This window comes from Schistocerca piceifrons, chromosome 8, assembly GCF_021461385.2.
Source record: "Schistocerca piceifrons isolate TAMUIC-IGC-003096 chromosome 8, iqSchPice1.1, whole genome shotgun sequence".
Lineage (NCBI taxonomy): Eukaryota > Metazoa > Arthropoda > Insecta > Orthoptera > Acrididae > Schistocerca > Schistocerca piceifrons.
Genome location: NC_060145.1, coordinates 138,752,479 through 138,778,507, shown reverse-complemented (window position 1 = coordinate 138,778,507; position 26,029 = coordinate 138,752,479). Strand labels below are relative to the sequence as shown.

At 39.7% G+C, this 26,029-nt stretch overlaps 1 protein-coding gene across 2 annotated transcripts in view; it reads left to right on the top strand.

The window, feature by feature from the left end:
* Window positions 1–26,029, top strand: part of LOC124711952 (protein MMS22-like) — a 148,350-nt gene that overhangs the window by 286 nt on the left and 122,035 nt on the right. Inside the window, exons 2-5 of one of the 2 annotated variants that reach the window (XM_047242222.1) lie at window positions 86–314; window positions 396–545; window positions 642–792; window positions 25,593–25,823. In XM_047242222.1, the coding sequence (XP_047098178.1) occupies window positions 86–314; window positions 396–545; window positions 642–792; window positions 25,593–25,823 (761 nt within the window). Of the gene's footprint in view, window positions 1–85; window positions 315–395; window positions 546–641; window positions 793–25,592; window positions 25,824–26,029 lie in introns of those variants that run through there. The other variant, XM_047242223.1, reaches the window with a different exon arrangement.

Sequence of the window (26,029 nt, the reverse complement as noted above, 5' to 3'; positions counted from 1 at the left end):
ACAGCTGATTTCAACCAGAATTATATTGAGTGCAATGTTGAATCTCGACTCTTGTCAAATCTTATCATAGAAATTTAATTTTCAGGCTGCTCGTTTTGGCGTTTTAAATGCTTTAACTGTTTGGGGGAAGTGAATTTGAAAGACAATGTAGTACATCCGTCTGGATATCTTGCTAATGGAGAAATAGAATTCATCACCTATCAGCCTAATCCATATGTTGTAGATTCAAACTCGACGCTTCATCTTTTTGGATTTTCCTTCAGTGAAGGAACCGCATTGCTAAATTATGCTGATATGCTGTTCCAACTTGTCAGGTACAGCACAGGCTTTTATAGGCATATATGTTATATATTGGAATAATTTCCAGACATCTAATTCATGTTGTTTTCACACAGAAAAGAAATTATGTTATTAGATTCAGCATCGAAACTACAGTCCAATGTAATGAGTGCCTTCTCTGTAGCACCAGCAACCGACGTAGATTATGATTTGAAAAGGAAAGAAATCTGTACATTTTTTATGTACGTCCGGAAATACATCTCGTGGTAAGTGCCCCTAGATTCTGATAGTTGTATTTAGCCTAGTGCACTGATAAAGTTTTAATCCTCAAAGTACTGATAAAAATAATACTTTCCATTCAGTATGTTTTCAGATGAAGAATATTCTTGGATTGTGGAGAAGATATTGCGACCTCTTCAGGAACATTTGAAGTCTATGAGATTATTCATGAAGCAAATAACTGATCTTCCTGATTACATTATCCACCATTCTGCATCATCACATGGCAATAAGGTAATCAACTTATTCTGCTGTGAATTAAATATTTCATTTCTTGGATGAAGACCCATTGTTTTAGCAGTGTACTTGTTTATTAAAAATTTACTGAGGGTATCATGATTAATCACAGGGATGTGGAACAAGTCAGGTTTGAGCAAATGTGCAGTAACGAAAATTGTAGCAAATTGACGAATAAACATAAGAGCTGAAGTAAAATTAATAGGATACAGTTAAAGTAAACAAGACGTAAGTTACTGCGAATAATTTAAGGTACAGAAAGAAAGGATGTTTATACACTGACCGTCTTAAACGAGGTAGATGAATTATAGTTAACATGCTACAAATAGGAAGTCTCAAAACGTGAATACAAATGTACAGAAACAATCATTGTTTAATCTGCAGGTGCTCATAAAGCGAATAGAATAACTTATCCATAATGTATTTTCTTAATTTAGATTTGGTTAAATGTAGGTATGGCATTAATGTGAACTTTCATATCTGGTCACAGTGAATTGAAAACTTGTATGGTAGAATAGTGAGCACCTTTTTGGACAAGACTTAATGCTTTAGTTCCCTATGTACATCATTCTTAGCCCTTGTATTGTGATAATGGTGTGCACTATAAGTTTTATAAGAGAATGGTTATTGGAGACAAAAATCATCAAAGAACATAGATATTGAGACATGGTGGTCAGTATTTGGAGCTTTGGAATAGGTTTCTGCAAGAATGTCTTGGATAAACGTCGCTTACTACTCTTATTTGCTCTCCTACCCCCACTCCCCCTCACCCCATCCCCTACATTGGACCACTTTAGTCAATATTCTGAAATAGGTTCTTCTGTTTTTTGTTGGCCCAATACTTTTTCATTCTTTCAGACTGGGTCTAACTTCTCATCTGAAATCACCCTTCCCATTCACTTTTTGTTAATTTTTATTGGTAGTTTGAAGTGTTTGGTTTAAATGGCTCCGAGCACTATGGGACTTAACGTCTGTGGTCATCAGTCCCCAAGAACTTAGAACTACTTAAACCTAACTAACCTAAGGACATCACACACATCCATGCTCGAGGCAGGATTCGAACCTGCAAGGCGGTCACGCGGTTCCAGACTGAAGCGCCTAGAATCGCAAGGCCACACCGGCCGGCTGTGATGTGTTTGTCCTGAAGTATCTTGAGTGCGTCTGTCTTGCCTTTCAAATCCTCTATCGTAATCCGTAATTTCATCATGTCCTCTTTGATCTCTGCAGTCCATCTAATGCTGCTCTGTGTCAATTGAAGCATCCGTTTCCACCCGTCGGCTTTGACCCGTGACGTAAAGCTGTTGTGGTGTGTGACGTCACGATGACACGGAGTTTAGTTTTTGAGAGTGGCGTGTTTGTAGGTGTCATCTTGATGTGCTCGGTGGTGCTGTCTGGTGGTGTGTTTATGGATAGCGTGTTATGTGGCGTATGGGGTTCATTTGCATGGTAGTATTACACGTGTGTGGCATTGGTGGTGACTGTGCTTTCAGTGGAATATTTTTCAGTGAGTTAATGTTTTTGGTTTTGTTATGTCGACGTTATTGTAGTTTTTTTTTTTTTTTTTCTCCCGTGTGAATTTTGTTAAATCGCTTTGTTTATGTCTTTGGTAGTTATGCATATGACTGACCAGGTCAGTTGCTTTATCCAGCATACTTTCGCGTTTCCACAAACAATAGATTTTCACCACATGCTTTGTAGTTCCTCATTATCTAAGTGCAGTTTATATTCTTGAAATGTAGGTGGGATTATATTTTCTGGTCTGGTTTTTATAGGGGTGCTTGTGTCTGTTGTTAAAAGCTTTTAAGGTTCATCACAGTTCAGGAGCTTGTTGAATGCTTGTGCCATGATATCTGCATTATCCTTGTTATTATGGGCTATTCTTCATCTTTATTTCTCAGCAATAGTATGTGGGTTCTAAGTACATAATTTTTTATCAGAGGCTTTGAGATACACTCTGGGGATTATGGAAGCGTCTGATTCCACCCGTCTGCTTTGACCCATGACGTCATCAATATAGTGGAAATGGCTAGTCTAAGTGTCTCCAATATGTGGCGCCTATGATGTCACTACATACACATGGCAACAAACACAAAAATACATATAAATAAGACAATAGTACTCCCTCCAAAAATAGAATCAAACTAACGGGACAACTCTGGGAAATGGGGATTTTAGGGAGGAGTCAAGCTAAATATAATAGTTAAAAAAGGTACTCTAATCTCTAATTGGACGCCTCCGTTAACCCACTCTCTGGAATTGGTTTGTAGTAGTTTACTTCAGTGGAACTGAGTAGATCCTTTAGGTATTGCCTCTTCCTTTTTCTGATAATTTGAGAGGGTTTTTTTCTAGTGTTTTTGAAGTTAGTTGCATTTTCTTTTGTGTTCGTTTGAGTTTTTGTTGGTTGGTTCATTTGGGAAGGGGGGGGGGGGACCTTGAGATTTTGTTCAAGCTTAATGTCTTTTGTCATGAATTTCATCACATTCCGTAGTCCACCGTACATGTTTTTTTTTTTTTTTTTAGTTGATTTACTGGGGCCAATTCTTCAGCATGTTGTTTTAAAATAGGCGTTACTTCCTCAATATTATCCATTTCTAAGGTATTTTCTGTGTTTTTCTGATGTTTGTCATTTTCGTTTAATTTATGTGGGTCATACTCTCTTTTATCTCCAATTGGGCTCTGTTCTTTTTTCCTTAATGGGGTGATTTTGATTTTGACCAAATAATGCTTTAAACCTGTGTCTGTTCTTCTCAGCACTTTAACATTTCAAGTTTCTTTATGAAAGAATTTGTTCATGCAGACATGGTCCTGCTGCCACTCTCCCCTTGCCCAATAAGGATGTTTCCAATTCATAATTTTGCTTGGTTTTCTTTTGAAATATGTAGATTTAGAGATCAGCCCAAGTGTTCTGCAAATTTCAACGAGTCTTTGTTCGGTTCTGTTTGTTTATGTGTGAGCCCATTTTCCAGTTATATCTCTGTATTGTCTGATCCAAAAGACCCCGGAATTTTCTACTTCTACCATAGTTCTAGGTAGAAAATTTTCTCATTGGTAGGGGCAAGGGAATATATGATAGTATGGATCTTGTTTATGGTTTTCAGAATTTAAGTTGCAATTCTTGGAGAAATAACTTTAAAATCAGTCATTGTATCGTGTCATTTTCAGATTTGCTATAACTCTTGTTCCGAATTGTGGGCACTGTTCCATGGCTCGTTGACCTGGTTTTCCATAGTGAATTCTATAACCTTGAGATTCATGTGGATCTTCTGTCATATTTCTCATTTCTTGTATTCCTGCTATTACGCTGTTTTGTCTGTCCAATTCATTTGTGAAGTTTTTGAGCTTCCCAGATTTCAGTAAAGAGTTTGTTATGTGTTGTGATTAAGTTAATGTGCTTATGTTTTATTTTACCATTATGTGCTTGATGAGACTTGGGTGGTTTCAAATGCTCCTATTCATTTGAGCCTTCCAGTTGGCTACGCCCCAAATCTGATGTAGCCTTCTCCTCCCCTACTGGTTTGGGTGTTGGAAATTTTTCTCTAAAACACCTTTTCATGTTTCTCAGAGGCTACCAACCTTGAGTGGAGCAAGCTCTGTATTACAACTATGATTGTTAGCCCCAGAGGATGTTAATTACCCACCACTAACATGTGGAACAGACACTGTTTGGGAACCGCCACTGACATATGCAACTGTCATCCCCTTGGTACTAATTTGGTACATCGGGAGTGTTTTATTTCCCCAGTGCTCACACCATGTCTGGTGAGCATTCCCCTCTCTGCCACCTGGGGAGGTGCTTGGTTGGAGATTAGCAAGTCCCCTGAAGTTGCTCTCTTTTATGAAATAGTGTCTTTTTTTCTGAAGGTTGGTTAACCCCCTCCCTCCCCCCCTCCCCCCCCAAAAAAAAATTATGCCATAAGAGTAAAAATGGACCAAATAAGAGGGTTTGAAAGTATTGGCAGCACCAGTAGGGCGTAAGTTGCCACACAGTTTTTTTGAAGGTCTAAAATATGCCCAGACCAATTTAAGCCGCTGTGAATGAGAATACCCAGAAACTTTGAAGATTCACAGTGTAATATATGTTGGTTATCACTGTTCAAGTGGATTACATCAGTTTCTCACTGAGATGAATGCAGTTGTAGGTACTGAGTTTTTTCATTATGTAGTGTTAATCCATGATACTTAAAGCAATGTAAGATGTCTATAAGTACAGCATTACACGTATTTTGTAGTTCACTGGCTTACAAGCAGAATAGTAGTGTCATCAGCAAAAAGAGTACATTTGCTCTCAGTGTTCGTAGAAAGTGGGAGATTGCTTATGAAGATAAAACATTGTAAGGCCCCAAAGTGGATCCTTGTGGCACTCCACACATTGTGTCTCAGTCAGATGAAACAGAACAGCCATTGGTACCATTTTAAGTATCACCTTCTGCTTTCTATTTTGCAGATATGATTCAATGCATGTACCATTGCTACAATTCAAATCATAAAAATCAGCCTTCCTTAAGAGAAGGTGGTGGCCTACTCAGTCAATGGCCATTGGCAAGTCACAGAAAGTTACCATGGGTGACATTGTGTTATTTATTGGTTAAAGAATTGCATTTATGAGAGAGAAAATAACCTGCTCTGTTGGTCTTTTTCTATTTTATTTATTTTTTTAACCAAATTGGCTTTTTTTGAGGATGTCCTGAATGTTGAGGTAGTCTGCAATTCTTGTATACATCGGTATCTCTAACATTTTCAAGGAGCAATTTCGCAGAGATATTGGATGATAATTGGATAAATTAGTTTTGTAACCCTTCTTAAAAAGTGGTTTCAAAACAGCAACTTTATCCGCTCTGGGACAGCGCCTTCTTGCAATGATTCATTGAAAATGTGACAAAAGACTTGACATACACAATTACTACAGTGCCTTATATTGTTGTTGTTGTGGTGGTCTTCAGTCCTGAGACTGGTTTGATGCAGCTCTCCATGCTACTCTATCCTGTGCAAGTTGCTTCATTTCCCAGCATGTACTGCAGCCTACATTCTTCTGAATCTGCTTAGTGTATTCATCTCTTGGTCTCCCTCTACGATTTTTACCCTCCACACTGCCCTCCAATACTAAATTGGTAATCCCTTGATGCCTTAGAACATGTCCTACCAACCGATCCCTTCTTCTAGTCAAGTTGTGCCACAAACTTCTCTTCTCCCCAATCCTATTCAGTACTTCCTCATTAGTTATGTGATCTACCCATCTAACCTTCAGCATTCTTCTGTAGCACCACATTTCGAAAGCTTGTATTCTCTTCTTGTCTAAACTATTTATCGTCCATGTTTCACCTCCATACATGGCTACACTCCATACATATACTTTCAGAAACATCTTCCTGACACTTAAATCTATACTCGATGTTAAGAAATTTCTCTTCTTCAGAAACGCTTTCCTTGCCATTGCCAGTCTACATTTTATATCCTCCCTACTTTGACCATCATCAGTTATTTTGCTCCCCAAATAGCAAAACTCCTTTACTACTTTTAAGTGTCTCATTTCCTAATCTAATACACTCAGCATCACCCGACTTAATTCGACTACATTCCATTATCCTCGTTTTGCTTTTGTTGATGTTCATCTTATATCCTCGTTTCAAGACACTGTCCATTCTGTTCAACTGCTCTTCTAAGTCCTTTGCTGTCTCTGACAGAATTATAATGTCATCGGCGAACCTCAAATTTTTATTACTTCTCCATGGATTTTAATACCTACTCCGAATTTTTCTTTTGTTTCCTTCACTGCTTCCTCAATATACAGATTGAATAACATCAGGGAAAGGCTACAACCCTGTCTCACTCCCTTCCCAACCACTGCTTCCCTTTCATGCCCCTCAACTCTTATAACTGCCATTTGGCTTCTATACAAATTGTAAATAGCCTTTCACTCCCTACATTTTACCCCTGACACCTTCAGAATTTGTGGTCACCTCTGTGTAATAAATTTGTGGCCGTATTTAACGAGCTCCTACAACTTACATGTTCTGCTGCAGTTAAGAAGTGATTGTTAAAGCAAGCACTTATCTGTAGTGGACTGATGTTTTATTTATTTTATTTATTCGTATGGCTCACAAGCAGTTTAAAGTACAGGTATATAACCTAGAAATGAAATGAAATGTCATGTCGTTTGGCTAGGGCCTCCAGTCGAGTAGACTGGTCACTTCGTGCAAGTCTTTTGAGTTGACGCCATTTCGGCAAGTTGCGCGTTAATGGGGATGAGATGATGATAAGATGATGATGATGACAACACAACACCCAGTCGCTGAGCAGAGAAAATCTCCGACCCAGCCTGGAATCGAACCTGGGCTCCATTGCACGGTATTCCAGTACACTGACCACACAGCTATCGTGGCGCACCTATATAACATTAGTAATACTATATTTAACAGGAGTATGAAAATGCAAAACTACATATAAAACTAACTAAATGTCAATATCTAAGCTCCTAATCCACAGAAGAGCTGTATCATCAGCTTTCATGAGGTCTTTTCAACTCCCCTGACAGGAACGCAAGGGGCATTCATCTCTAATGTTCTTGATTGTCTGGTTTGGAGCCCCACAGTCACAAATTGGAGACTGTGTAGCAAACCATCTGTAAAGAGAGTCTGCACATCATCCACACCCAGTACGAGCTCTGTTAAATTTTACCCATGGTTTCCTGTCTAGTTCTGTGCCAGCAGTATCACAATCATACTTTCGGAACCACTTGAGCTATTCAGGATTTTCACTAAGTTGACAGCTCTGGTCCCATAGGTCTCTCACCCCAGTATTACTGGCATATAGCTGCTCTGCTTCCTGTAATGGTGGGTTTCTTGAACAGAGTCTATTTAGTCGTAGACTTTGTATGTCTTCCTGTGTAGGGAATTCCAGGTTGTCCTGTAGCTCGTGGTATTCCCTAAGCAAGGCCCGGTTTCTGCAGATCGCAGGAGGATAGATGTTGCTCAGCAGAGAAAGCCAATAAATCGGTGTTGTTCGGATCTCCACAGTTATTAATCGCATAGTGTGGCTCAACTGGACATGGATCAAGTTGGTGTGGCAGCTGTTGAGCCACACTGGGGCACAATACCCAGCTGCCAAGAAGACCAGAGCAATGGATGATGTATGCAAGGCACCTGCTGAAGCTCCCCATGTCATTCCACACAATTTTTGAATAATATTGTTACGAGTTTTTATCTTGGTAGCAGTATTTTCAAGATGTTTTCTATATGAAAGGTTGTGGTCAAGGGTAACACCAAAGTACTTAGGGTACTTCTTATATCAAAGAATGTTTCCTTTAAGTTTCACTCTGAGCTCCACATTAGCTTGTTTGTTAGTCAGATGGAATGTACATACTTCAGTTTTACTTGTACTGGATTTAAGCTGCCACTTTGTAAAATAGGTGCTCATAATGGCTAAATCTTCTGTGATAATTTTCTCCGCTCGTTCGAGATTCGTGGTTCTACAAGCAAGAGCAATATCATCTGTGTAGCAGAATTTTGTTGACCTGGTATTGGGGCAGAGATAGAAATGTTGAATAATAGGGGGGCTAAGACGGAGCCCTGTGGTAGACCAATTTCATCTCCTTGTTCACGTTTTCTCCCAAGTAAACATGGAAATATCTATTGTTTATCATGGTTTTGATGAAAGTAACAATTTTTCGCCATTGGACTGTTTTCATGACAGATGTCTTCACATTTTCTTGGAAACCAGCTTGTATGAATGTTGTTAGGGCCAGTACCTGGTTGCAGCAACTTCACTATGACCTGAAACCTGCTTGCTCAGCTGGGATATGTTCCAGAATGAAGCCGCTAATTCTTATGTAGATGAGCCTCTCAAAGAGTTTGAGTACAGCTCAAAAGGGAAACTGGTCTGAAACTTTGAGGATGGTCAGCTTGTTTACCTGGTTTCAAAATTGCATCTTTTTTTGTTCTGTTTAGCTCAAAGGTCAGTGATCCACTATCCAGGATGTTGGAGAAAAAGTGGACCAGCCATTTTTTTCCACCATTACCGATTTTTATCAGAAATTCCGGGTGTATGTTATCCAGACCAGATGCTCTACCATGTTTAGTTTGTTTCAAGGCCTCATCCAATTCAGTCATTGTAAAAGGGGAAGAGAAACAGGATTCATTTGGGCACTGAGCTTTTAGGGAGGTGAGTTCTCATTTTATTTTGGAAGTATTTTGTTTGTCACAGAATGATGTAGATGTTTCAACTATGTGATTAGCGATTTGATTATGTAAAATACCAGGTTTCTGCCCGGGTTTATTGGCGGCTCCACCAAGCTTACGCAGAAGACTGCATGCCTTTCTACTTGAATGTCTGAAGTTTACATTTTCTGTCATCTCACACCTTTGTAGTCTTCTACCAGTGTCAAGACTTTAGAGGAGGTCGTGTGCAATATCGCTGTTGCAAGTTTCGCTGTACTGTTCATTAAGTTGTTCAAAATGTTTGTTCCAGCATGTTATGTATTCCTTTCTGCATCCATGAGAGATAAACGTCTTAGCAGCAGTAATAACAGCCCCAACGAATCAAGGGCAGTTTTTAGGTCCTGGTAGAATAAAACAGATATATGTATCAAGATGGTCAACAAATCTCCGCCCATCAGCCCTGCAGAAATTCCATCTGGGTTGTGGTACAGATCTCATTATTGGGACAGAGAGCCCCATATCGAGGATTAATGAATGGCCTGTGCCGGCTGTGTGGGAAATTAGGTATGACTTTTCTGGATATTGGCACTGGGTGCCCTGTGCAGTCCCTGGACACGAAGCAGAGATCTGAGTTGTAATCTCTTCACCAAGCAGCTGATCAGAAAGTTCCCAAATCCTTGGCATTATAAACAAGGTACAGATTTTCATTTCGATGAGTGCAATACCACTCTCATTGTCGCGTGCATAGTTCCAGTGACGATGCTGTATAATAAAATCTCCAGCATAAAGCAATGGGTGAGCAGTAATTGACAGGATATCCAGTGGCACAGCACATTTGGTGGCTTGTATATATTATTTATAATGGCCTCCTCCATTTGCATAGTGACATATTGGATTTCATTTTCTGTACTTGTCAAAATGAGAGGAGCATGTTTGATATTGCTCCTTACATAGGTGGCTACACCATACACACTGTAATATATAGTACCAATAAGATTGTAGCCATGGATCCTACCTCTTTTACGCTGGTCCTCCATAGTTGGAGCATGTGTTTCCTGGGTTAGAACTACATCAATATCATTATCTACAAGGGGTTTAGATAGGTGGTCGCTTTTAGCTTGATTGATGCCTTTTATGTTTAAATGGCATACTTGGATTGAAGGGCCAAGTCTTTTAACTAGTTGGTCCTGAAAAGGTCAATTTTTAAAACATTTTTGATTTTGATTTGTCAGCATGTTTGTAGCCAGGAAATCTAATATCTGGTCTGGCTGCCTATTCGTTCTAGCTCATTTACCGCTACCGGGGGTGCACGTGTGGTATTCCACTACGGATGCGAGCTGGTTTACATCCCAGACTGCGCGCGCGCGCCCACACACACATTCTACCGTGGCAATGGAATGATTAATATTGACATTTGGTTCTTGAAAGCTATTGCATGGTGTGATGGAGGTGGGAGCACGAGAGGTAGTGGGAGAGAGGCTGGTCTTTGGGTGTATGACTTGGCAACTGTACACAAGACAAAAAGAGTACAGATGGTATGAAAAGATGTAAGATGAGGGAGAGGGGGAAAATGTAGGGAAATGAGAGAAGTTTAAAGATGAAGAGGGAGAAAGGGAGGGCAGAAAGGTGGGAGAGTGGTTGAAAAGGGAGGTGGGGAGAGGGAGAAGGCAGAGCATGATCTAGATGGAGAGGGAGTGGTGTGGACAGATTAGAGTAGGGAGAAAGTAAGGTGAGGCGGTGGGAACAAGTGAGCAAAGATTTAGGCCAGGGGGATTGCAGGAGTGCAGGATGTGTGGCATATACAATTTGTTTCACTGAACTACCCAAATGGGAATTGTCTATTCAACACTTCCTGCTGACTTAAACCTACTGTTCCCAATGCCTCAGCTTGCCTTTTTCATACTCTCTTCTGTCCACACCACTCCTCTTCCTCCCAGATCATGCACTGCCTTCTCCTCCTTCCCCCCCCCCCCCCCTCCCCCTTTTTCCATGCAGACAGACAGTTTTATTTTTATTTTACTTGTCCAGTTCCGTAACCAAATTGAGGAGAAAATCTCCAATGTCATGGAACATGTCAGTACGTGAAAATAAAACATAAAAGTAATAACAGATGAAATAAGATGTTTATGAACTCAAAAAAGTCAAACCATTAAGTTTAAGTAAAGGCAATCAACAATGTAACATAGGAATCAGCTTAAATTGTCAAGGAACTCCTCGACAGAATAAAAGGAGTGACCCATGAGGTATCTCTTCAGTTTCGATTTGATATCGCGTGGATTGCTGCTAAGATTTTTTAATATTTGTGGTAGCTTATTGAAAATAGATGCAGCAGTATACTGCACACCTTTCTGCCAAGAGTTAAGGAAGTGCAATCCAAATGCAGATTGGATTTCTGCCTAGTAATAACTGGGTGAAAGCTACTAATTCTTGGGAATAAGCTGATATTGTTAACAAGAAACAACAGTAAACAGAAGCCAGTGTCAAAATACCCAGACTAGTGAACAGGGATCGACAAGAGGTTTGCGAACTTACACCACTTATTGCCCGAACTGCCTGTTTCTGACCCAAAAATATCCTTTGAGAATGGGAAGAGTTACGCCAAAATATAATATCATGTGACATAAGCGAGTGAAAATAAGCAAAGTAGACTAATTTTTGTGCCGAATGATCACTTACTTCAGATACCATTTGAATAGTAACAATGGCACTATAAGTTTTTGAACAAGATCTCGAATGTCGGCTTTCCATGACAGTTTACTATCTATCTGAACACCTAAAATTTTGAACTGTTCAGTTTCACTAATCATATGCCTATTCTGTGAAATTAAAATATCAGGTTTTGTTGAATTGCGTGTTAGAAACTGTGAAAACTGAGTCTTACTGTGATGTAGCATTATTTTATTTTCGACAAGCCATGAACTTATGTCGTGGACTGCACTATTTGAAACAGAGCCAAGTAACACTAGAGGGCATATCATTCATGTAAACAAGGAAGAGGAGTGGCTCCAACATTGACGGCGCCTCACTCAGACCCTACATCACAGCCATCTTCAGTTCTGTGAGTAATGACATTTTGCTGTCTGTTGTTCAAGTAAGAGGTGAACCAATTGTGAGCTACTTCCTGTATTCCATAATGGTCCACCTTCTGGAGCAATATTTTGTTATGAACACACTCAAACGTGATAGTTAATAAAATAATGTGCCTAACGTATGAAAATTTGGTATCTTTATCTCTAATACGTATTACATTTTGATGAAATATGCTAATTCCTTCTTTACTTGGAAACACGACGTCCTCTGAATGTGAGCCCATAGTTAGAGGGACTTCCTTTAAGCAGCTATATAGATCAGCTGACTTCAGTTTAAAAAAGGTGCAGATCTAACACCAACTACTACAGGAATTTTTCCATGAGCGATCCCACCCCCACCCAGTACACTGTCACCTATAAGCTTTGCCAGCCTCCCCTTCCCATACCTATTGAGGCGCAGGCCATGCCTAGTGAATCCCAATCTACTGATGAACCCAAGTGGCACCACTGCAATGTGAGCCATGCCCTGCCATCAGCACCTTCTAGAGGCTCATGTTAACACGCCTAACAGCAGCAGTAAGGTGAGGCCGATAATGGCACTGAAACAGTTGCGTGAAGTGCACATTAGTGCTAGCAGTTTGAGTAGCTATCTTTACCAGGTCACCACCCCGGTCATATTCCCCGTCCCTATCTAGACTATTCTCTGCTCCACCCACAATCACTACCTGATCCTCTTTCATAAAATTCCTACATAACTCCCCTAAGATGTCAGACACCTCAGCCACCCCCCCTCTGTCCCCCCCCCCCTCTGCCACCCCCACCCCCTCTCATCACCCCTTTTTCAACCCTCTCCTCACCCCTTTTTCAATCCTCTCCTCACCTCTTTTTCAACCTGCTCCCTTATCTCTCCCCCTCCCTCTCTCCCTCTTCAACTTAACCTTTCTCTAATTTTTCCTCTGCACGCCTCCCCCTTTTCCTCCTCTTCCTCTTGCTAAAGCTCTTTTTGTTGTACCCTCTGTAATCTTTTCATCCTTGTGTGCGGCCACAAAGTCATCCATCCAAAGACGTGCCTCTTTCCGGCTACCCCTTCCTGGCATCCTTCCGTACCCCCTCCCCACCTCTGTCACCCATCACCTCGGGCAACTGATTTCAGCTTTCAGTAATTGAACGTCAATAATTAGTATTGCCGTGGCCACTGGAGTGTGTATTCGGGTGGTTTTTGTGTGTGTGTGTGTGTGTGTGTGTGTGTGTGTGTGTGTGTGTGTACTATTCTAAGAAAAAGAGCTAGTGGTCAAAAAGCTAGTGTGAATGTTTTCTGTTAAGTGTTTCTGTGCTCCACGCATCAATCTGCTATAGGTGAGTAGTGGCCTTCCTCTTGCTTTATGTGTTGTTGCACCCAGGAATTTTGATATTAGTGTGATTTTTAAATATGTTAGAAATTGTTACAGCAGTATTTGTCACCTTTTAATAGCTTATCTTTATAGTATCATCATTTGTACTGATCGTGTCCCATGCTCTCTTCATGATATTGTCATGTAGAAGAAGGTGAATGACGAACACTAACTTCACTAAATGAAGGTTTATTCAGCACTTACACATACAAGAGTGCGGAGTGAATTGCCTCTGGCCAGAACACATACAGTATATATACAGCTACAGAACATTCCATTAGAATGATTCTTGATATTTGTGAATACTTCTAGAATGCATTCGAACTGAATATAAAAATTAAAATTGTACAGTCCAGATGAGTTTTGAACTCACGACCCTCCATGCAACAGTTTAGTACCATAACCACTACACCACGGTGCTACTCAGCTTCTTCTGTGACATTGCTCCCTCCATAAGAGAACAGCATAGAAGTGTTACGTCCTCCTAGTCTGGGAATGTGTCATCGGTCCTGCATACTCAGACTCCTGGTGACTGATTCTCATCCTGGTGGTGATCTTCTTAGAACTTCTTTTGCTGCTACGCTCTTAGTCACCTTTCCGCTTGTTGCCTGTTGCTGGAGCTTTGAATTTGCCCTGGGTTGCAGGATCCTTATAGGGCTTCATTTGAAGGATGTGGACCGTATCTCTGATCTTTCGTTGTCTTGTGTCGGTGTCAAAATCTTCTACTTCATAAGTAATATCAGACAACTGTCTTAAAATCTTATAAGGTCCAAAGTAGCACTTGAGGAGCTTCTCAGAGAGATCAACCTTCCGAACAGGAGTGAAGATCCAGACGAGGTCACCAGGCTGGTAGACAACAGGGCGGTGGCTCACATCATACCTTGTGCAGTCGTTTTGTTGAGCCTGTAGCATGCAGAGTCGAGCTAACTGCCAGAGCTTCCTCAGCTCTGGTTAACACCTGGCCAATGTAGTTGTTGTCCACATCATCAGGATTTAACAGGAACACAGTGACCATCGTCGTCATCGCCTCACGCCCATGCACCAGGAAAAATGGTGTCTTGCTTGGCAGTGTTCTAGGCAAACTTCACGAAAGGTAGCACCTCATCCCAGTTGCTCTGCTCAACATTGTCGAACAGTGATAGCATGTTGGCCAAGATCTTATTAAGGCTTCCAGTAAGACCGTTAGTTTGCAGATGGTAGGCAGTCCTCATGTGATGAGCAATGTTGCACTGACGGTTTAACTCTGTCACTTGATGCAATTGAAAAATTTCCCTCAATCCATAATTAACGACATTAGGGCACTGTGTTTTAATAAATGTCTTCCACAGTGAATTCGGCTACCTCGGATGCTTCAGCTGCTTTCACAGCTTTTGTAATGGCAAAGCGTATCAGATAATCAGGGCAAACAATAATCCATCTATTGCCACTAGTAGACATCGGAAATCATCCAAACAGGTCAATCCAAACACACTGGAAATGCCTTTCAACTGGTGGAATTGGTATGAGTCGGCCAGGTGGTTTCTGAGGTACTGCCTTTCTCCTCTGGCATTCTAGACAATGCAACACATAGTGACAGATACTCCAAAATAAACTTGGCCAGAAAAATCTCTTAATAAATCTTAAAAGTCTGCCCTCAGGTGTGTCATGGAATTTCTGCAGAACATCTAAGCGCATGTGTTTAGGATTCCCTGGTAGCCACCTCTTTCCATACAGATCAAAGTTTTTCTTGCAAAGCAATCCATTAACTACCTTTAACTGTCCTTTCACATTCTCTGACCGATGTAAGGCAAGCATAATTTGAGATGTCTTGGCGTCCTTCTTCTGCTCAACAGAGAGATCCTGGAGTGCAGCGAGACAGTCACTATCTTTGTCAAAGTCTTGATGGTCTTGCACAGGGTTTCTTGGGAGACAGTCGGCATCTTGGTGTTTTCTTCCACTTTTGTGCACTATGGTAAAGTTATAATCTAGAAGACGTAGTGCCCACCTTGTCAGTCGTCCTGTTGGATCCTTAAGACCTGTCAACCAACAAAGTCTGTAACAATTGTGAATGGCCTTCCATAGAGATACTGTTGAAATTTGTGTATGGCCTAGATCACAGCAAGACGTTCTCTTTCTGTAGTGGAGTAGTTTCTCTCGGCTTTTGTAAGTGTCCTAGAAGCATAGGCTATAACCTTCTCTTTTCCATCTGAAATTTGCACCAGAACAGCACCAATCCCATACCCATTGGCATATGTGTGTAGTTCTGTAGGTGCTCTCTCATCATACAGACCAAGTACAGGATCAGTCGTCAGCGATTTTTGCAGCACATCGAAAGAATCTTCTTGAGTACAACCCCAGATAAATTTAGCATCAGCTTTTAACAACTCCTGGAGTGGCCTGCCTTTGATACAAAAGTCTTTGATAAAACAATGGTAATAAGAACATAACCCGAGGAATCTTCTCACATCTCTAATACTTTTAGGAATAGGAAATTCCGTTATAGGTCACACCTTTTCTTGGTCTGGCCGCACACCTTCATTTGACGCAAGGTGTCCAAGTATTTTGATTTCTTTTGCTCCAAAGAGACACTTTCTTGGATTAAGTTTCAGTCCGCCTTGTTGTAGATTTTTCAATACAGCCCCTCAGTCTTTTTATATGTTCATCAAATGTCTCTGAGAACTCTACAATGCCGTCTAAATAACAAAGACACATCGTCCACTTCAGGTGCCTTAGATGATTATCCATCATTCATTCAAAAATTGCTGGTTCACATACCAAACGGCATTACTTTAAATTCATACAGGCCCTCAGGGGTGATGAATGCAGTTTTCTCATGATCAGCCTCATCTACTTCGATTTGCCAGTTTCCCGAGTACATGTCCATGGTTGAGAAAAACTTAGCCCCCTTCAGACAATCTAGTGTATCGTCAATTCGTAGAAGAGGGTAGACTTTTTTTTAGTTATCTTATTAAGCTTCATATAATCAACACAAAAGTGCCAACTGCCATCCTTCTTCCTGACGAGGACCACTGGTGACAACCATGGGCTCTGCAAAGGCTGAATTATGTCATTCTTCGTCATTTTCTCTGCCTCAACATGAATTATTCGACGTTCCGCCTGGAATACTTCCCAGCTTGTGAACTTCTCCTCGTTGTTCTCATACCATTGCTTGGCATTGCCCTGCAAATAGAAAAATACGTTAGCCAAGCACATGGTGTCATCCCATTTGTTAAATTTGGCTATATGCTCATATACCTTCAACCATTTGTTTGGATCTTGGCCATCATCACCAGAGAACCTGGAAGGATGTCTCATGTGGTGGCACACAGTTGCTGTCATCGTAACGTCCTTTTCTTCTTCTGTCTCTGGTAGGTTGCGATCTGTTGAATATGGCTCGAACTCTGGTTTCTCACCACATAAATGGCGGCTCTCATGGCCTGATGGGAGCTCCTGTGTCATGGATAATGTGCGCTATCACAAGTTCCACTACCCAGCGCCTCCACCAGAATGATGTCACATAGAAGAAGGTGTAATTAGATGAATGACAAACACTAACTTCACTTAACGAAAGTTTATTCAGCACTTGCACTCACAAGAGTGCAGAGTGAACTGCCTCCGGCCAAAACACTTACAGTATATATATACAGCTACAGAACATTCCAGTAGAATGATTCTTGACATTTCTGGATACTTCTAGAATGTACTCGAACCAATTATAGAAATTAAAATTGTTCGGTCCAGATGAGTTTTGAACTCACGACCCTCCATGCAACAGTTTAGTATCATAACCACTAAACCACGGTGCTACTCAGCTTCTTCTGCGACAATATTCCAAATTGATTTTATTTAGTCTGTAAAGTTGTCAATTTCACATTTAATATATAACTTCTGGATTTATTTATTTTCCATCTTAAAATTTTACAGTACAATTGATAACAAGCTCTTTCAAGGGGATAGTTTGATACTGTTAATGCGGAATGTGATTCTCTCTTAGTCCTGCAAGAAATTTTAATAACTTCCGTAATCCATGGAAGAACTCTCAGTGCTCTTCCTGACTTTTCTTTTTGGAAAAGTCATTTCAGATAGAGAGATGAATTCATTTAAGAAAAAAAATTAAATTTATCATTACATAGGTTATACTCTGTACTGGATCCCAATCAGCCTGTGGCAAGTAGTAATTAAAAGCAGAATGAGTTTCAGTGTTTTTTCATCTAAAGGACTGATAGGTGTGGGAAACTTTGTTACACAAATATATGTTGTTGACTGTAAACAGTTGGCCATCATAATCAGAAAGGCCATTTATGACTTGGCTTATAATGCACTGTTGATTCTACTCTTGTTAATGAAAATATTTTCTCCAAGCTTTTCACAATTTTCTGCAACTGTAGTGGAGAAGATAACAATAGCAGTCAAGTTGTAAGAATTCATTACATGTTCTAAGTCAGTCTTGCAATTGTTATTGGTTAAGAAGTTAACATAGAAGTATCCTGTAACTATTAAATATCTGGTTTTGAGAAAAAAAAAGTTCAGCTGAGAGAGAGATTCGAACTTATCCAGAAAAATATGAAACTTTTGTGCTGGAGCTCTCTAAATTGTAAGCACTGTAACTGTTTTGCCTTTTGCAGTAATTTCAATCCCACAGACATCAAATTTTTGTTGTACAATAGTTATTTAAATTTAAAGGTTTATAAATAATTGTTTTATCAGTATGAATTATAACACCACTTTCTCTCTGTTCTGCAATAATGAGTAGGTATGATGAAAGTCAACATGTGGCACAGGTTCACAGTATTTCTGCAGGCAAGAAATGCAAGAAGGCCAGTTTTACCTCTTCACAAATTATACAGAATTGTGTGCTAGAGATGGCAAGAAGTGGATGTGTATAGTATTGGTTAAACTTTATTTTGTTCTCGTGCTGCATGAGATCATTCTGAGGAGTATACTTTTTAGTTAAAATTGTTGAGCAATTCTAAATGGAATGAACAGGATTTTTGTTGTAGTTTGATGGTTTGTAAGCAACATCACAATACAATTCTTTATATGTGTATGATTGTGTATTTTGATGCAGGGTATTATTGTTTTTTATGAAAAAATTTAAAGAATGAACAAATAGAGGAGACACATATAATCCAAAGAAGAGTAGCATGTTTTATACCTATTTCATTTAGTAAATACCAGACTGTCACGCAAATTAAGAACAGATGTTGCAACAGACAAGCTTTGCTTCAAGGAGATATTTACAGGTACCGAAAGATAGTCATATGACATTATTGACGTTGAGACCGAGAGGGGCTGTTCAACTGCACAATTGGAAAGGGTTTTCACCCTCCACACATAAGTCCTTCACCTCGAGGACAGCTACGTATCAATGAGCTGGAGAGATCACCAGTTTGGAAAGATCTGCCACATCCCAGTTGTACAAGGGAAAATCGGAAAGTAACTCACAATAATTTCATTACCGAAAAGGTCAGTAGGTAACAAAACAAAGAAATCACAAATGAACTTATATCTTTTACCTACTTTTCTACATAGTCACAAACACTCTCAACACATTTTCCAATCATGGTAGCAGTTTCAATATTCCCTGTTTGTAAAAGTTCATTTGGTTGGAGTAGAGCCACCTGGATGGAGACTATTGATTTAACTTTTGCATCTGTGGCAAAGCATTGGCCAACCAGAAATTTCCTCTTTGAACCAGTCAGATGTAAGTATGATGTTGCAAGGTCTGGCCTGTATAGTGGATGCTGGAGCACCTCCCACCCAACTCGGGCAATTTTCTCATGAACTGAAGCAGCAACATGAGGGTGAGTATTGTCATAAAAATGTGTGACACCATCAACATTAATGTTGCAGTGTTTGTCATGAAGGGCAGGACATAATTTATCCAAAGTTTCGATGTAGGCTGCAGCATTCACAGTGGTCCCATGTTCATCAAATTCTACCAGTAACACACCATATATATTCCAGAACACTGTTAGAACACTTTCGTAGATTAAGTCACTTTGAATTTTTTTCATACTGTGGAACCAGCATGTTTCAACTCCATAGAGGCCTGCTCGGTTTTGGGTATGTAGTGATACACCCACATCTCACCGCCAATGATGATTCCTTTCAGAAAGTCGTGCCCTTTTGCAACATAACACATTAAGTGATCCAATCATGTCATCATTTGCTGGCCCTTGTTGTCTGTCAGGTTCTTAGGCACCCACCAAGCACTACATTTATGAAATTTCAATGTTTCCTGAACAATATCATACACTGCACTGTAGAAAATGTAGAACTGCTGTAATAAGGTTTGCAGTTGCTTATACCAGTTGTTCAGTGGTTCTGACATTCTTTGGGATTGCAGTTGTTACTGGCTGCCTGAAGTGTGGTGTATCACTAAGGTTAACACAGCTCTATAAAACATGCTCTTGTCTTGCTGGCCTATGCTTGGCTTCACCAAGATCTACCAAGCTTCTTGTGAGGTCAAAGTGCATTCCACTCATTATTGTAAGGTGTTTCACTTATTGGATTCCTGACACAATGCAATCTCCGTCAGATCCTGTTCCAGACCAAATGCTCCATAGTGTGGTATCTTCCTCTTGTCCTTTCATCTGGAATTATTCTTCCTCAGTAGCTTTGATAGCTGTTGTCAGACTACCTTTTCCTCACAATATATGTCGTGCACTGCCTGCTTTCTTTTATTTACCTGGTTTGCTCCTTTAACCTTTCCAGCACTTCACACTACTTCAATGTATTCTCTCTATTCAACTCCAAACATACATCTTGAATGGCTTCAATTCTCTCTCTTCTTCAATGTCCAACTTTCACAGCTGTACAGAAAAACTTCACACAAGGCATTTAGGCGACCTCTTTCTTTACACCGACCACAATTTTCCATGTAATGAATGTTTATGTGTGTGGGGGAGAGGGGGGGGGGGGGGCAAAAAAAAGAAGCTTGCTTTGCCATTGGAATTCTTGATCTCATTTCTCTCACTCGTCAGGTTACCAGTTAGAATGTTCCTCAAATATCTGTACTGCACAAACTGTCCAATTTAACCTTTCATTGTTTTTACTTTCATTTCTTATTTGTGATGAAATCTCATCTCTTTAGTTTTCTTTGTGTTGATTGTCATTCTGTACTCTTGCAGTCCTCCGTCAGGTTTGGATAATGTTCTTGGAAGAGATACTGTTTTTACAATGTTGTTTTATCTGCAACCACCATCGTGCCATCAGCTGGTCTGATGTAGTTGAGTTCCTGGCCTCCTATGCTTACTTCTTCATTCTCTCCTTCTAGTGTCTTCATTATCAAGTCTTTAATATGTAGAATAAACAGAGCTAGTGAAAGATAACAATCCGATTTCAACCCAGTTTGTCATACCATTTCTAACCTTCATGGTTGCTTTTTGCCTTGTATTCTTAATTAGTCTCCTGTCTTTCTAGTTCACCTCCTTCAGTTTTAGAATTACTCTGGCCTTTCTTATTTCCTAGATCAAAAGCCATTTCTAGATCTGTGAATCACATACCTATTCTTTTCCCTGTTTCTACATACCTGTCACATCCCACCAATCCCGTTATAATAAGTAAACATCAAGAGAACTTTATAGAGATGTGTCTTCTGATCAATCAACAAATAACATTAAATCTTTAAATTGTGGCTAAACACAAAGATATCAAAATTAGTTTATTGTTACTAGCAGAACTGAGGATAGTTTTTACAAAAGTAGCTGGTATCCTCAAATCCCGATGTTGTGATCTTAGGTCCAGAAATTGATTTGATGTAGCTCTCCATGCTTGTCTAGCCTGTCCCAGTTGTTCGTGTCTGTATAGTTGTAACAATTTACATCATTTTTAACCTTTTTACTGTATTAATCCCCAATAGAGCTGTGTAATGGTGCCCTTGTAATCAAGGCTGCTACAGCGCAAGAAGCAGCTAAATTTCTGTGTCCCACTGTCTATTCTGCATTGATGTTAAAACTGAATAATATCCTTTGTTGACTGACTTTGTGTGTGTGCATCCACTCTCCGTAGAGTGCACACTAGAACTGTACTTGAGATTCTGCATCTACATCCTTCTAATCTTATCCTCACAATGCCTATTTGAGCAACACATAGGAGATTGTAGTATATTCCTAGAGTCATCATTTAAAATCAATTCTTGGAACTTTGTTAATAGATTTTCTTGGGATAGTTTACATCTGTCTTCAGTATCTCTGTGACACGCTCCCATAGATTGAACAAACCTGTGATTATTCATGCTGCCCTTCTGTGTATACATTCAATATCCTTTGTCAGTCATATTTGGTGTCGATCCGACACATTTGAGGAATACTCTAGGATGGGTTGCATGAGTGATTTATAAGTAATCTCCTATGTAGACTGATTGCACTTCCCCAGTATTCTACCAGTAAACAGAAGGCTACCACCTGCTTTACCCATGACTGGGCCTATGTGACCATTCCATCTCATATTCCTATAAAGTGTTACACCCAGGTATTTGTATGAGTTAACTGATTCCAGCAGTGACTCATTGATATTATAGTCATAGGATACTATGTTTTTCTCCTTTTGTAAAGTGCACAATTTTGCATTCTGAACATTGGGAGCAAGTTGCCCATCTTTGCACCACTTTGAAATCTTATCCAGATCTCTCAATATTTATACAGCTTCAGCATCATCTGCAAAAAGTCTAATGTTGCTATTAATTTGTGTGCAAAATCATTAATATACAACATCAACAGCAAGGGTCCCAATACACTTCCCTGGGGCTAACCTGAAGTTAGTGATGACTTTCTATCCAAGATAACATGCTGCATCCTCCCTACCAAAAAGTCCTCAATCCAGTCACAAATTTCACTTGATACCTCATATGCTTATACTTTTGACAATAAGCATAGATGTGGTATTGAATCTAATGCTCTTCGGAAGTCGATAAATACTGCATTGACCTGACTGCCTTGATCCAAAGCTTTCAGTATGTCATGCGAGAAAAGTGCAAGTTGGGTTCCACGTGATCAAAGTTTTTGTAATCCATGCTGGTTGGCATTGAGGACGTCGTTCTGTGCAAGATACTTCATTATGTTGGAGCTCAGAATATCGTCGAAGAGTCTACAACAAATCGATGTCAGGTATATTGGATGGTAATTTCGTGGATCACTTCTGCTACACGTCTTGTTGACAGGTATGACCTGCACCTTTTACCAAGAACTGGGCACTGCTTTTTATTCAAGGATCGAGGATAGATTATAGTCAGAAGAGGGGCCAACCCAGCCTCCGATTCAGTGTAGAATCTGGCAGGGTTTTCTTCAATTGTAATGATTTCAGCTGTTTCTCAACAGTAATACTTATTTCATCCATCTTTTTGTGGTATGGGCATTAAATTGGGGCAATGCTCGTGGGTTTACCTTTGTAAAGGAACATTTGAAAATAGACTTAAGCTTTTGTTTTGCTACCCTCAGTTTCAGTTCCTGTGTCATTTACTAGGGCTGGACACTAACCTTGGTGCCACTAATGGCCTTTACATATGACCAGAATTTATTTGAATTCCATGGAAAATCGTTTGACAGTATTCTGCTACAGTAGTCATTGAATGTATCATAAATTGCTCTCTACACAGCCAAACACTATTCACTTAGTATTTCTCTATCTATAACACTATGCTTTGGTTTACACCTATTATGCAATAATCTGTTTCCTTAGAAGTTTCTTTACAGTGACGTATACCGTGGAGGTGCCCACTATGGGCTGTTCTATCAGATACACATCTATCCGGTGTGTGGTTAACTATTCTTTTAAACACTCCAGCCATAGTTTCTCTACATGCTCCTGCCCTGTGATGAAAGTTTCAAGTTCCTCATTGAGATATGACACTACTGATTTTTTATCCTCTTTATTGAAGATATATATATGTTTCTTGTTGTCTTAATTGTCCTTTGTACTTTGGAAGTCATTGTTGCCACAACTGCATCATGGTCACTGATACCATTTTCATTGTGGACATCCTCAAAGAGTTCAGAATACTGTAATTAAAAGTGCAGTTTGCTGGAAATTCTTTTCTCCTGTTCGTTGGCATTGCTCTTGTATCTCTTTCATTTCTTCAAAGTTGTCTCTATAGATAAGCCAGAGTCTGCCTATGTGCAATGACAGATCACTCAACAAAAACTAGTTGCTAGGTCGAGGAAAAATAATAAAATGCAGTTCTGTCGAGAGTAATAATTTTCCTTCGATGAAATAGGACCGTGACTGCAGTTCCACGGTACTGAACCAATTTTCGTCGATACCAACCTTCTGCAGTGCATCATATTACATAGAAATAGGAAAGCATATATTGTTGAATTAATAAAATCAATGTACCTTTCAAACAAAACTTAAGCATGTGTTCTAACAGTAGTTAATTCTCTCAACAAATTCAATTGAGTCTGATGATACTTCTGCTGTAACAGTAAGTTAAACTTTCCATCTAACAGAATTTTCATAATGACTGACTTCAGCAATATGAAAGACATGTGTTGTAGAAACTAGTCTATTCTTCATGAATACTCCAGGGTCATCCAGATTTGACATATTCAGGAATTGAAAGACAATTGTGAAATGTCATGAGATATTACAATGTAAAAGAGCTGTTAGAAGAGACAGCTAACACCAGCCTTTGTATTGAGGACAGCTTTGCCTTCCCCTTTTAGAGGATATGACCCATGTTAGAGTCAGCGTGTTCTACCCAACCTAACTGTGCTAGACACTCAGAATCATATAGTGTGGATCTGTGGTTGTACGTCATATGGAGGAGAAAGGAAATCCAGTAACGTGATCAGAAATATTCCTAACAGTGAAATAAGCACTCAAGACAATAGCACCACCAAGCGTCACTGCTTTTTTGGCATGACAGTGAAAAAATTGACATCTAACTATAATGTTTTTCTCAAAGGTGTTGGAAGTGGAACAAACTTCCTTGTGTGTAGCTCCACTCTCGTCCATGTATTTGCATTTAAATTCTCAACGATCCAATAAGTTATTCAATATGATACTCTTGTGACAACAGAATCTTAGTACAGAAAATACTGAACAGAAATTTACTGTGCTGTCAGTTGCAAAACTGCCGGTGACCCACTGAAAGAGAATGGTATCAAGAAGCAGAAAGGCACTGATACCCCTGTACTGAAGTGTGTAACCTACACATAAAGACTTATCTCAGTACGGAGATAGTTAAAGATGAGGTGGCCGTATTTATCAACAATGAATACCACTATTCATTTCGCCTCCTCACCCCATTGCAAGCAATTGTATGTTTATGTGCACATGTCATATGTGGTAATCATATGTCCACTGTACTTGCTTTTGATGGAGATTTAGATCTTTTTGGCTTGTAAACCTACTCTCTCATATGCTCCTTTATGGGATTTTAATGTACATAACATGCTGTGGGGTCCTTCCAGTACCATCTTTCCTCGAGATCAAGCTGTTGAGAGCCTCACATGTACAGCAGTTTTAAATCGTCTTATCAGGTGGCAGATCACAAACTTAAGCACTGCTATGGATTCATTCTTTCCATTTGACCTCTGAATAAGTTCTTGTACCCTCAGTGATATTGCTGAATGAAAAGTGATTAATGATTTGTACTCCAATAGCAACAACTGCATAATCAAATGAAGCAACTTATTGAAGGACTTGAAGCTTTTCATGCACACTTTCGTAATTTGCTTTATTTGCGTCTCTTTATTTCTTGAAGTTCTCTGCTAGATTTTCCGAGTGCTCCCATTTTCCCACAAAAACATAGCGAACACTTTTTTGCTCTTTACAAGTGGATGACAATACCAAGGACCAAGCTGCCCGAGATGGCAGTCATGTGTGCATGAGGTGTGCTTGCTTGTTTGAATGAATGTGTGTGTGTTTCCTTTCCTGGAGAAGGCTTTGGCCAAAAGCTAATGTGTAAGTGTCTTTTTGTTGTGCCTGTCTGCAATTCATTGTCTCATCTTTACGGTGAGTAGCAATCTATCTTTCCCTGTATTGCTGGTACTTATGAGTGTTATTAATTTATTTAGTCTCACAATTATTGAACATATAAATCTAGCAACAGTCAGACCTGAATCAGTTTTGCTTCTTCTCTACATCTCTGCAGTGTATTTGTGTTCTCCAGAATACCTCCATTCTTAAATGGAGTCTCTACTTACATCTTAAGTACAATAACCTTTTTGCTTATAGTCATAATATTTTATATCTGATCAGCTTTTTTTGTGTGTCATTGCTGATTTTCATTCTTTTTTAAGTGTCCACAGGCATCTTATCATCTGTTCCACTTGCATCTAGATCTGCGATGGCATCATCTTATTTTAAGTGTACAGATAGACAGCTATAAATGTGGAACAGACATGCTGCTTGATTCTTTGACACCCAGCTTCAGTGAAACAAGATGCAGTAACTTTAGCAGTGAAACAGAGAAGAACATTTTGTTGGTGATAACAGACCTTGTGATGCTTGCAGTTGCCAGATTTGGAAAGGTATGTTGCATTGCCCTCTGTAATCAATATATTGCCTGCAGTTCATATTCAGTAGCAAATTCCAAGTTGTGTAAACCTAGAATGAAGTTCTGTCCTGTATTGTAGTATCCTTGTTCTCTGCATCCATGTTTTGCCAGAAAATGTGTGCAGCAGAGCCATTAAGATACCGTATTTACTCGAATGTCAGCCACACTCGAATCTAATCC